This window comes from Chenopodium album, chromosome 21, assembly GCF_948465745.1.
Source record: "Chenopodium album chromosome 21, dcCheAlbu1.1, whole genome shotgun sequence".
In the NCBI taxonomy this organism is placed as follows: Eukaryota; Viridiplantae; Streptophyta; class Magnoliopsida; order Caryophyllales; family Amaranthaceae; genus Chenopodium; species Chenopodium album.
Window position 1 is genome coordinate 8,810,564 of NC_137854.1, and position 12,561 is coordinate 8,823,124.

The 12,561-nt window shown below is 35.0% G+C and overlaps 1 protein-coding gene across 2 annotated transcripts; it reads left to right on the plus strand.

Moving 5' to 3' along the window:
• The first annotated feature begins 705 nt into the window (after window positions 1-705).
• On the plus strand, window positions 706-10,728 carry LOC145601809 (pentatricopeptide repeat-containing protein At2g01390-like). Of its 2 annotated transcripts, none has more exons than XM_081657886.1 (5): window positions 706-903; window positions 4,453-5,297; window positions 6,868-8,034; window positions 8,225-8,288; window positions 10,316-10,728. In XM_081657886.1, the coding sequence occupies exons 2-3, from the start codon at window positions 4,529-4,531 to the stop codon at window positions 7,869-7,871; spliced, it is 1,773 nt and encodes a 590-aa protein (XP_081514012.1). In that variant the 5' UTR covers window positions 706-903; window positions 4,453-4,528; the 3' UTR covers window positions 7,872-8,034; window positions 8,225-8,288; window positions 10,316-10,728. The 2 variants fall into 2 exon arrangements, with proteins under 2 accessions (XP_081514012.1, XP_081514011.1); XM_081657885.1 differs by having other exon boundaries at window positions 10,330-10,728.
• Window positions 10,729-12,561: the final 1,833 nt, after the last annotated feature.

The following is a 12,561-nucleotide window of genomic DNA, read 5'->3' on the forward strand; positions in this document are numbered from 1 at the left end:
CAAATTTTCCTCTTTGAGATACATAATCTATAACTATTACCAAAGCAAAAACCACTATTATTTTCCCCCCTCTGAAATCCCTTTATTTTCTCTTTGTTTAATCGATAATTTTTTGTACTGAAAAGGCTTTCCAAACTAAATTTGTCATTGTCAAACAGAAATTGAGTTATTCTTTGAGTACCTTTTTATTTTATTCTTAATTGAACTTTGTAGTTTGTACTTATATATTTTTTTATTTTATTTTTACATTTTAACAACATGGTTGATAATTGGCTTAAATAATAACATTGATTGCTTGGTTTAGATTGTTTTAGTAATGATGTGGTGTCATGACTCATGAGATGTTGGGAAGGTGATTTGGTGCAGTGCAAAAGAGACTACGTGGCACATCGACCTTTTTAGTAATGCATTTTAATAGATTATTAGAGATTTTATCTACTCAAACAACTATTAGCTTATACTTATTTACAAAACACTTTTATACAAATCAACTAATGCAATTAACTAGTCAAATCAGTTAACACAATCAACTCCAAGTTAAACCTTTTAGCTATTCACCAACACATGACCCTTATATTGAGTTTTTTTTCTGAAAGAGTTTTTAAAGCTCAAAAATCTCTTTTTAAGCTACTTCAGACTTATCAAACACTAAAATTAGCTTTCTAAAATGGTAAAATATCTATTGGAGAGTATAATTCAATACGCTTATAGGCTTATAGTTATATAGCTATCCTAAAGCTTTTTACCAAACAGTGCATATGTTTGTTTTTCACGTCAAAAACTTGCTCCGTTTATTTTTCTACTTTAAAGCTTCTCTATCCTCAAAAAAAAAAAAAAAAAAAAAAAAAAGCTTCTCTATCCTCCATTGAAGCTCACTCTACCTCCATTGAAGCAGATTCTGTGGTAAGTATTTTTCTTATGACATCGAATATCAATTTAATCTAGGGTTTTTTGATTCCACACTTTCGTTAATTTAATTGTCATTATAGTCAATTTAGGGTTCGGATTATTGAACTTTTAGCTATGAATACTCGAACAATTCAACGAGCCTACTTTGATAGTTAAGCCATATTTGTTTGTTGATGTGTTGCAGCCTATTGTTTATACAACCTTTACTATTAGGACGGAACTATGAGAATGTAATTTGAAGAAAAACAAAAGAGTGTATTTAGTCATTTTGATGAACATATTAAGCAAGCATTTCATGAATTAAATTAAGCAACCATTTCGAAGGAGAATGAGGTTGAATGGAAATCAGCCTGTAATTGTCAATTAAAGGGTAGCTCGAATGGTGGTGATTTTGTTAGGAGGAAAATCAGGCTATAAAAGTTGAGATAATGGTGTTTTCTTAAGAATGGGGTTGTTGTTTTTTGTAGGAGTTGTAGTGAATTATATTCCCTTTTTAGATATACATCGATGTTGGGTGTAGCGAATTTTGTCGAGAATGGAGTATGTAGTGATGAAACTGAGACTGTAGGTGTTGGGAGAATGTTTGGTTAAAAGATTATTTAACTTTGTAGACATGTATGTGTATATTTGCGATGTTGTAAATTACATCAAAAGTATGGTAAGTTTAAGAAATGTAATTGCAATGCTTGATTGGAAGTATTATGTTCCAGCTCCTAGAGTTTGAATGTTTTTTTTTTTTTTCCTTCATATTTTAACTATATATTAAGCTAAATGACCCAATGGTATTAGGTTTTATGTCATGTGATGAATCTGTTTGAATATTGTATCCACATCCCCTTTTCCGGAACCTTGTAAATGCCACTCAAATTGAGAGTGAGAGCAGAACAACATACTGTTCATGGTGAGAGGAGAGAAAGGACTATCATTTTTTCTATTAGCAAGAGGATCGCAATTCAGTGGGAAATTCTATCTAGCATTGATACGTGCTTTAAGGCTTAAGCTATTTGTAATCTCACCCCAACCCCTCTTGCCTAAACTTGATGAAGATGTCTTGACGTGTTAAAGGCCTTTAAGACTTGGTATTCTAATTGCACTCCAACATTTTGGTTTTGATGGAGGAAGGATATAGATTGGAGTAGATTTTTGTGGGAGAGAGAAGAGCTGCTCAGAAGGATAGATTGAGGATAAAGATATAAAGAAAGCTCTCTTGGAAAATAATTTTTTTCAATTAAGAAAAAAAGGGAGTTTTGTTGTTTGGGTTAATTTATACTTCTTAGATTTTAATGATCTTAGCTAACAAAAGATAGTCTCTTCCTTATGTAAGTAAAGATGGAGGAGGAAGTATGAAATTATTGAGCTGAAGAATAGAGGGATCACATAAGATGAAATTTTTTTAATGTTGTTGATTGCTATCGCCTTTCTCCTTTTTCCTTCTTTTTATCTTTGAAATATTGGGATAGAGTTTGAGTCCAGAGACTTCTTATACAGGTGAGGTTGATGTAATATGTTTAGAGTTTTGTAGTTTCATGTTCTGGTTGATTACTTATCTATGTTTATTGGGTTGATAGCTTTTTGTTCATTGGGAGAGTTGCCCACTTGTAATAATCTGTTATGGAACTCAGAGGTTAATGCTATTACTTTTGCTTTTGGTTTACTTATCTAATTTGGATGGTGTAGAGTGTAAGTCTTATACAGCTATATTATTGATTTCACTCTTTCTTTTTCTCTCTCTCTTTGGGACTGATTGTGGTCTGCTTCGTTTGGTCCTTTGCTTGGGAACAAATTATTTTAATATTTCAGTAGTTTCTGGAGTTCTAAGTGCTCAAGGAAACTGGAAGTCTTGAGTTTTTGGAATATTTAGCTAGCTGGTTCCTATTATTATCTAGATCATTGCAACTTGAAGAATTGAGGTGTCTGAACTGTCCTCTTGGCTTGATTGAGTATGCGTGGGATATAGAGTTGTTGGGCTTGCTCTGCTTGGGTTGCTACAGACTTGGAGAATTGAAGTGAAGTGGACATAATAAAATTTATGAGTACCTATCTTATTCTTTTCGCTATGTTTCAACCTTGGGTGTTAGCTAGTGTGGACCAAACTAGTGTATAGCTTCTTTGTTAGCTAGGTTTGTGTGCTATTTTGTTGGAATGAACTTATTTAAGAATGGAGCATTTAGTGATGAAATGGATATCAAAGAATGTAGGTGTTGGGAAGATGTACAAGTATAACTGTATAAGGATTATTTAACTTTTCAGATATGTATTCATAGTGTTATCATTTAATATTTTACATCCCACACATAGTCATTCTGTTATTCTTAAAATAATCATAAGGTTTCTTTGGCAGACTCATATTCTTGCTCTGTAGTTTTTGTTTTTTATTTGATCTGCTTGTTAAGCTGAATAACTCTCTGATATTGAGCTTTCTGTCATGTTTTTGATTAATTTACTTTTTGGACCGAAAATGACTTGGTTGGAAGGAGTTAGGAAGGATATGAAGTATATGGATGTGCATGAGGATGAGGCAATGGATCGTAAGGGATGGAGGAGGATCTTTGTTGATGACTACACGGAATAATCAAATTTGGTTCATGTAGTCGACTCCACTTATGGGATTAAGGCTTTGATTGATTGAGCTACATAGTTGATCTTTCTTTCTTTCTTTCTTTCTTTTCTTTTTTATTTTATTTTATTTTATTTTATTTTTTTAATGTGTGGAGAGGTGTCCACTTGTGATAATGAGATATAGATTTCGAATGTAACTTTAATTGTTTGTATTAAATTTGAATGATGTGGAGTGTAATTATTATGAAGTATGACACTAGATGATTAGTTGAACTCTTTCTTTTTCTCTTCCTCTCTAAGTTTGATTTTGCATCTGCTTCGTTTAGTGTTTTTTTTTTTTTTTTTTTTTTTTTTTTTTTTCCTTGTGAATAATTTAATTTGATTTGGCTTTTGTGGGTCAAATTAATGGGCATGTTGGTCTGTATAGTTTCAGAGTACAAATGGAATTATGGAAATTGAACATCATTGAATGGTTGGAACTTATATCTAGTTGATGCATATTATTATAAGGGAAAACTGCAACTTGAAGAACTAATTTGTTTAAGCTCTTCTCTTGACTTCTTTGGTTACCTGTGTGGGAATTAATGTCATTGGGCTTGACTTGCATGGGTTGTTATGGATTTGGTTAAATTAAGTCAAGTGGACATAATAGGATTTATGGGCCAAAGTGAGGAACTTTTAAAGAAATCGACAAACAAAACACTATGTGCTTGTTCAGCAATGCTAATTGTTCCGATCTCTATGTTGGATATTTCCGCAATTTTTGTTTTTAGTTTCCAACAAGAATATAATTCATAACTGACAACACTAGCAAATACACCTTAGTCAATTGGTTTCTGCTGAAGTTCTTTATTATTTTTCTTCGTGAAGAGGAAGATTGCTTCCTTATTTGCAAGGTTTGGATATAGCCCCTTCTCTATGACATAACCCTTCCTTCTTCCCCTTGTTCTGGACATACTTTCATTGTACTTTTCTTTTGTGCAGAATTAATATGAAGATTAGTTTTGTTTAGCACCGTAATGGATATGAAACCTTGTTTTGGCAAAGTTGATGGTCACTGATGTCCTTGCCCTATGCCTTTGGAGGAGTTCTCCGAAAGTTCAAGGCTTGTCGGCCTGCTTACAGTGATTGGCATTTTTGGAGTTGGAAAAATGCTACCTGTTATGTACATTCCCTTCCTTCATGTAAATATAAAGGCCCCTCCCAGCCACCTCACAGAAAGATGATCAGAACAGAGAAGCAAGTCAATAAGAAAAATGTAGATCGAAAGGTATACATGAGTGATGTAATTAGACAAATTTCAAATATTCTGAGGTGTACCTCGTGGATTTCTGCCCAAGAACAGCTACAGAGGCTTCATATCAGATGGGACTCGTTCACAGTCAATCAAGTTCTAAAATCCCACCCACCAATGGAGAAGGCTTGGTTGTTCTTCAATTGGATTTCAAAACAGAAGGGTTTCAAACATGACAAATTTACATACACAACAATGCTGGATATATTTGGAGAGGCACGAAGGATAAGTTCAATGATGTATGTCTTTCAGCTTATGCAGGAGAAAGAGATAAAGATTGATGCCATCACTTATACTTCAATGCTCCATTGGCTTTCAAATAGTGGTGACTTTGATGGAGCCGTGAAGTTATGGAAGGATATGAAAGCTGGGTATTGTCATCCAACTGTTGTTTCTTATACAGCATATATGAAGGTCTTATTTGACAATAACAGAGCTGAGGAAGCCACTGACATATACAAGGAAATGCTTCAATCAGGACTTAAACCTACCTGCCACACCTATACAATCTTAATGCAGCATCTTATTCGTTCTGGTGAGAATTGTTCTTTTTACTTTCTTGTTTATTATAATGTCTGTTGCTGCTTAGATCTTCTGATAATATATGTGGTCTAGAGCCTCTTGTTGTTCACTTGCTGCTTCTCTCTCTCTCTCTCTCTCTCTCTCTCTCTCTCTCTCTCTCTCTCTCTCTCTCTCTCTCTCTCTCTCTCTCTCTCTCTCTCTCTCTAACCAAGTTCTCTTCGTTTTCAATTAATACTTGGAGTGCTAATTTCCCAAGGACTCTCTGCCACCTTAAAATGATACTAACTGGTTCTAAAGCCCTGTGGTTTTGAAGGTAGATTGATAACTTTTTATTCTTCAAAATTCCTTTCATGGAATACTTTATTTTTCATAACTAAGATATCCTAATTATTCCTGAAAAAAGAAAAAACTAATTTGAGGAGAATAAAATGTACGCACTCTTACCTTGAGTATCAAGTGAATGATGTAGTGAAAACATATTTGAAGTCTAGGACTCTAGGGTAGTATTAATGGAGATGTATTTTAAGTAATGCATTTAGAATGACAGATTGAGATAGCTGAAAGCCTATATTAAAAACTAAAAGATTATCCAGTTGGGAAAATTGATTGAGTGCTTCACATTTATAGTTGCAGATATTGCAGAATACTTAATAAAACTTATAGGGGAAAATTTTGTGTGAAGAACTTTTTTGGGGGGAACACTCCTATATCAAAAGTTTGAACTTGATTTTGATAGACTGCGAGTATGCTGGTAGTAAGCAGGTCAAATGTGTTTGTTTAGCTTGGATGTTTATATCTTGAACATCAGGGCAATATAAAAATCCAGGCCAGACCCTTAAGCTTCTGTTTGTGAGGTAGTTCATATGCTTCCTTCTTCCTCACTGTCTTCTATTTATCTTCTACATCAGCCATCTTGCAAAGTTGTTAAGTGTTTCTGGTTTTATTTAATTCCTGGAGAATCAGTGAACAGCTAACTTGTTCTAAACTTCTAATAGTAAACATGTTTTTCAGCTAGTCGTCTTTTTAAGGCCATTGTTTTGATTTGTTCGGTGATGATTGCCACTTTCATTCTGAACTTTCTGATTGATTTCCATGAAAGCTATTATGATGCTCTTACAGTTTGCCTCTATAGAAATAGATGATGATTTGTAGAATCTTGAAAAATTTGATTTCTATGTGGAACTTGGTGCTATTACGGATATTACAAGGGGATCTTAATTGGTTAACCACTTTCTCACGTAGATACTGTTATCTAAGTCATCAATCTTAAGCATTGGCTTGTGAAACAATCTGTATCAATTCTGAATTCTGATAGTACTTTCATGTTTCATTGCTTAGCTATTTGGTATCGAATTGCATCCTTTTATGGTAGATTTTATTAAGGAGCCTTGATTTTACTCCTTATTTTCTTAGGCATAGATTTTTTTAATCTATCATGATTTCAAGGTTCTAGTTTTTAGAGCTTTACATTTCAATCAATGCCAAAATTTGATCTCTGTGTGTTCACTGGTGCAACCCTCTGCCTGTTGATATTGCAAATTACATCGGACCAAACTAATCAACCAATCTTCAACTTCATACAGGAAAATGCAAATCAGCTCTTGAAGTTTTTCGGAAAATGCAAGAGACTGGGGTACAACCTGACAAAGCTACATGCAATATTTTGGTAGAGCAATGCAGCAAAGCAGGGGAAGCATGGGCAATTATCCAAATTCTGCTGTACATGAAGGAAAATTTACTTGTTCTTCGTTACCCTGTCTATCTTCAAGCAAAGGAAACTCTAAAGATGGCTAATGAGACTGATTTGCTTCTTCGACAAGTTAATCCTCATATATCTGCTGATGCTTCTGATAACATTGAGTTCGTGAGAGAGGAAGAAACTACATATGATATGAATTATAGCATAGACAAGGGGCTTCTAATTGAATTTTTAAGAAAGAAAAATATTGCTGCCATTGATTGCCTATATGCTGGAATAGTGCACCGGCATAAGCGGTTAGCCCCTAACCTTGTCTCTAAAATCATTGAGGCAAATTGTACTCATGGGAGGATTGAAGCAGCTATTTTGGTCTTGGACAACTGCAATGATATGGGCATTTACATTGAAATTGAAGCATTCCTTTCAATAGTGGGGCTTCTGATTAGAAAGAAAGAATTTTTAAAGATTTTGCCAATAGTTGAGCAAATGGTCAAGTATGATTTTTTTCCTGAACCACAATTAGCTATCTCATTAATCTATAGGCTTGGTCAAGCCAGAGAACTTGATACTGCTGTGAAAATATTCAAATTATTTCCTATGGAGATTAAGACCACTACGTTGTACACTGCTTTAATCAGTGCCTGTTTCTCAGCTGAAGATCCTGATAAAGGTATTGCCACATTTATGGCCATGAAAAGTAGTGGAATTCAGGGTGCAACAGCAACCTACAATGTGCTTATTAGAGGGCTTGAGTTATGTGGCAGAATCGATGAGGCCAAATTTTATCGGAAGGAGAAGAAAAGTTTGCAAAAGGAAGATGTTCCAGAAACTCTTCTTGCAGACGAAAAATTCTGTGATGTATTATTTGCGGGGTATATAGTTCCATAAGACGGTTTTCAAATGGCAAAACATTCTTTCCTCAGGTGGTGGAATGTTACTCTGAATCCAAAATGGTGACATGCTGTCTTGGCATATAAATGAGTCATGTGGCATTTCCAGCCTATGCGCTATGATGTCTTCTTGCTTGCTGACTTGAGACCACTAACCCTTGGTAAGGATTTGTTTTTATTAATGTTTAATTGTGGTTGCTTTAGATTGATGGCTTATTTAGCCCCACCAGTTTTTTTTGTTTTGTTTTTTTTGGTTTTTTTTTTTTTATTTTTTAAATGGACGCTGACTAAAGTTTTATTTTATGATTGTCTATGGAACAAAATAATTCGCGGCGCGATATTACTTGGCAGTGTCCGAACAACCAATGCTGAAATGAACACCTGTTTTGATCAGCTCCAAGATTTTTACTCATTGGTAATTCTAAACAATTGTTTGCTAATCATGCCCCTAGATGTTTAGTAGCTTTATACTTGATTTAATTCCTTATTTTTCTGGAATAAATTTCATTTGCTGGAGTGTGTATTATTATATTTCGGACGCTTTACATCTTAAACCTATCTCCACATCAGAAGTCAGCATCCAGTGTTGACGTTGGTGGTGGTGCTTTTTTGTTAAAAATGCAAATGAAGCATCTATAAAGCTTTAAGGTATTGATTTTTACCTTGGTGCCTATGTCCAACCTTTGCGTCTGTTTTCCAACGCGATTGCTTTTGTTTGATATCATTGCTTTTGTCATTGCTATCTGAAGTGATTACTAGTTTAATTTTCAGTTCGATATGTGAAAACTGAAGAGTGCCATATCTTCATGGCAATTAGTATAATTACTAAGATAGAGAGGCTTTTGTTAAATGAGAATTAGGAATGGTACTTTGTCAATCAAGAGCCTCTTTCCCTTGCCCAATAGAGCCCTTTCTTTATCTTTTTAAAAAATATCTATAACATTATAACCCATTATTATCTCATGTTATGTCTTATGTCCCAAACTTGCAATGTCTTGTTTTAAGCCACTTCACCTCCACGCATTGATAACATAAAATACTTTATTTTATTATGAAGTATATGTACGTTGTACTCTCTAATTTATATATTAAAGGGTGGAGGAAGCTGGCAAAGTTGACATGTACAGAATTTGATTGAATAATCCAGACAAGACCCGTGTTGTATTGTACCTATAGATCTGTAATGATAAACTCAAATTTGACGCAAATCCAACTCAAGTTTATCCAATCTGGATTGTCTTGAAAGGTTATACAAAATATGACTTGTTCTAATTGGTTTTTTTTTTTTTTTTAAATAATTAATTAGCTGCATGTTTGGTTTGGGTTTTATATTACACGCAAATAATACTTGAGATTATTCATTACGATTATCCAGAAAAAAATAAATACTCGGCAGAAAATTAGAAATTGGTAAATTCTGGAAGTAATTCAATGGTTTCTGGCCAAAATCACCTATGAAAGAACTGGGATGAAAATTTTGCCAAGATTGAGAAATAAAGGGGAGGTAGCTGGTTCTTTTTGTCTGGTAGTATTTTGAGAATCTAAGAAGATTGCAGCTTCTGATTGAATTATCAGACACATTTTCATTAGCACATGGTTCATGCTAGGTACTGCTATGTTTATATGGTTCAATCTTTTGATTTTTAAAATGTAGCAAACTTGATGCATGAATTTACTAAGTATTATGTGTAGCAGAATAATAAGCATATTCTATGACATATCGTTGGTTGCTTAACGTACAAAACTTGTTGGATGATAATGTACGGATCATGGCATAATTAGTGAAGAATAATTAATTATCAATTACTTATGCCCTGATCTAATGAAATACAGAGAACAGGACAGGTTACGCAGTATAGTCGTTGGCTAATGAATCTTTTAATCCTTCTTTATGCTAATGATTCAGCATGCATTGAGAATTAACAATAATGCTCATATATTATTGTCCATTCCTCATTAGATGATTCTACAATATTCTTTTTAAATAAAACTTCGTCAATATGATTGCTACTTTAGCTTTCTATTACGGCATAATCGAACGTCATGACTGCTTTTCTGAATTATGTACTGATGAAGATGATTAGCATTTTTTATGCCTAAGAAAAGTTAAGAAATTAGAGTAGCAGTTTTGGATTAAGGTATAGGTTTTGCTGTAGGGATTAGAATAATATCGCGTTGCTGGTGCCTGTGATGTTCTCTTATCAATTAGGAATATGCTCATATCATTATGCCTCTCAGATTCCATGTTCTCTTAAAACAAAGAAGTTGTGTTAGGCATGGCCTCATTAAAGATTTATGCTCTACTTGCATTTGTTTTTGGTTTTCCTGAATAGAGTATCTAGCCATTATAATTTTGATTCACTCATTTTCGAATGAGAAAGCATTACGTGCACACGTTGCAAAATAATGTTACACTGCAATAACAAGTTCAAACCTAATCAGTGATTGTTTTGCAGATGGAGATCTTCATTATGTCCTTAATCAGCTACAGACAAGATATAATTCCCTCTTTAATCAGCTCAAATTCTATCATACAACCAGGTGAACCTAGAAGAAGCTGCACTCAACGATTTTCCTGTACGACGCCAGTCAATGTTCATACTGCTTAGGACCTGATGGGATGTACCACTAAATGCTCGCTCAAATCGTATATTTGCAGCTAAGACTGCGTGGGACTCCAAAGTAGTTGGATCTGATTCTTGAATCTTTAATCTGTAAAGAATCCAGAGAACAATTGCTGATTAGGTAGCTTTAAGTTGCCGTCCATGGTACATAATGGTATTGTAATGTCAGCATGCATTTGCTTAGTAAGTGCTGATCAGGAATTCTTGGAATGTAATGTAAGACATTCATAATGGCGTTTTTTGATTTGATGTTATGAAATTGCGTCACTCTTATTGTGCTGATTCTGCTATAATTCCATGTTAGTACGTGGACTCCATGTATGATGTAAGCGGGTTGTTCGTTCCATGCTTCTATGCATTTAGCATGTTTATTCTATTCGATTCGTCACTGACGGAGTCACGGCCTATAACTTTAAGTAGGACTAAATAGGTTAATAGCTTAACCCTATTCTCGAGCTACTCAAGCTTTACTCGGTCATAACTTTACTTAAGCTTGAACTCTAGCTCAAGATCTAAATTAGTCGAATGATGCTTAAAAACCTTGTTTGGCTACCTAACTCGACTTCACCACAAGGTTTGGAACTCTTTGTCTCACAAGGTTATTCTCATTTGTTATCTACAAAATTATCTCTAAATGCATCACTAATAGACTAAGGGGAGTTATTAATGATTTAGTGAGCCACTTCCAAAACGCTTTTGTTCCCGGAAGGGCAATCTCGGATAATATCCTCTTAGCTCATGAATTGCTAGAAAACATCAGAAAATCAAAACTAGGGAAGCAAGGGAAATTAGCTATTAAAACTGACATGAGCAAAGCTTACGATCGGATTAAATGGGATTTTCTTGAGAGCGTACTGTTCAAATTTGGATTACCCGAACTTATGATCAAAACGATCATGAGTTGTGTTAGGACGGTTTCTTTCTCTGTAATCATCAATGGTTCACCTCAAGAAAGATTTCAACCTAAGTGTGGCCTCCGACAAGGGGATCCCCTATCCCCGTATCTTTTTATTCTGTGCATGGAAGGTCTCTCGGGGCTAATTAGAGATGAAGAAGCGCGTGGAAATATCACTGGAATAAACATTGCACGCAGAGCTCCTAGTATCAGTCACCTCTTCTTTGCGGATGACTCGGCTTTTTTCATCAAAGGGGAGATGAATATTGTCCTAACTGTGAAAGAAGCTTTAGAAAAGTACTGCAAAGCCTCTGGCCAAGTGATAAACAAGGAAAAGTCGGTGTTATTAGCTAGTCCTAACTCGAATGAAGAGGATATTAACTTGTTCAGTGAAGTTCTGGGCATTACTAGAAGCAATAGTTTTGGCACTTACTTGGGCATACCTTCTGATTTTGGGATGTCAAAGCAATAGATTTTCTGTAAAGCAGTTGACAGAGTAAAAGAGAGCTTGAATGCTTGGAATTCCATGTTTCTCTCGCATGCTGGCAGGTTAACCTTAATTAAATCTGTGCTCTCTAACTTAGGAACTTATGTCTTCTCTGTTTTCGAGTGCCCTTTCAACATCTTAAAAAGAATCAATAGTATTGTTGCAAGATTCTGGTGGCTTGGTAACAAGAATGGGAAGGGTGTGTATTGGAAGAATTGGTCAGTACTAACTCAGACTAAGGATAAAGGGGGCCTTGGCATTCCTTGATGCTCGGTTTTTCAACCAAGCTTTACTTGCTAAGCATGGCTGGCGTATCATTCAAGATACGGATTCTTTGTTCAGCAAAATCTACAGGGCAAAATATGGAATTAACAAGCTATCTTTTTTTGAAGACTCGTGGTGTAGGAGTAGTATTGGCTCGTGGGGTTGGAATGGTATCAAGTGGGGTCTGCAGTTGCTAAAGAGTGGAAGTGCTTGGTCCTTAGGAGATGGGTGCTATGCAAAAATTCACCATCCTTGGGTAAAAGGTGCTTTCCCAATTTGGAGGTATCAAGGCTGCTCCAACAATGACTGTGTTGCCAAGCTTAGGACTGAGAATGGAGATTGGGACTTGGATTCCTGTAAGGACTGGTTCAATGATGAAACTGTTGATATAATTTCTACTATTAAAGCTATGCCTGCA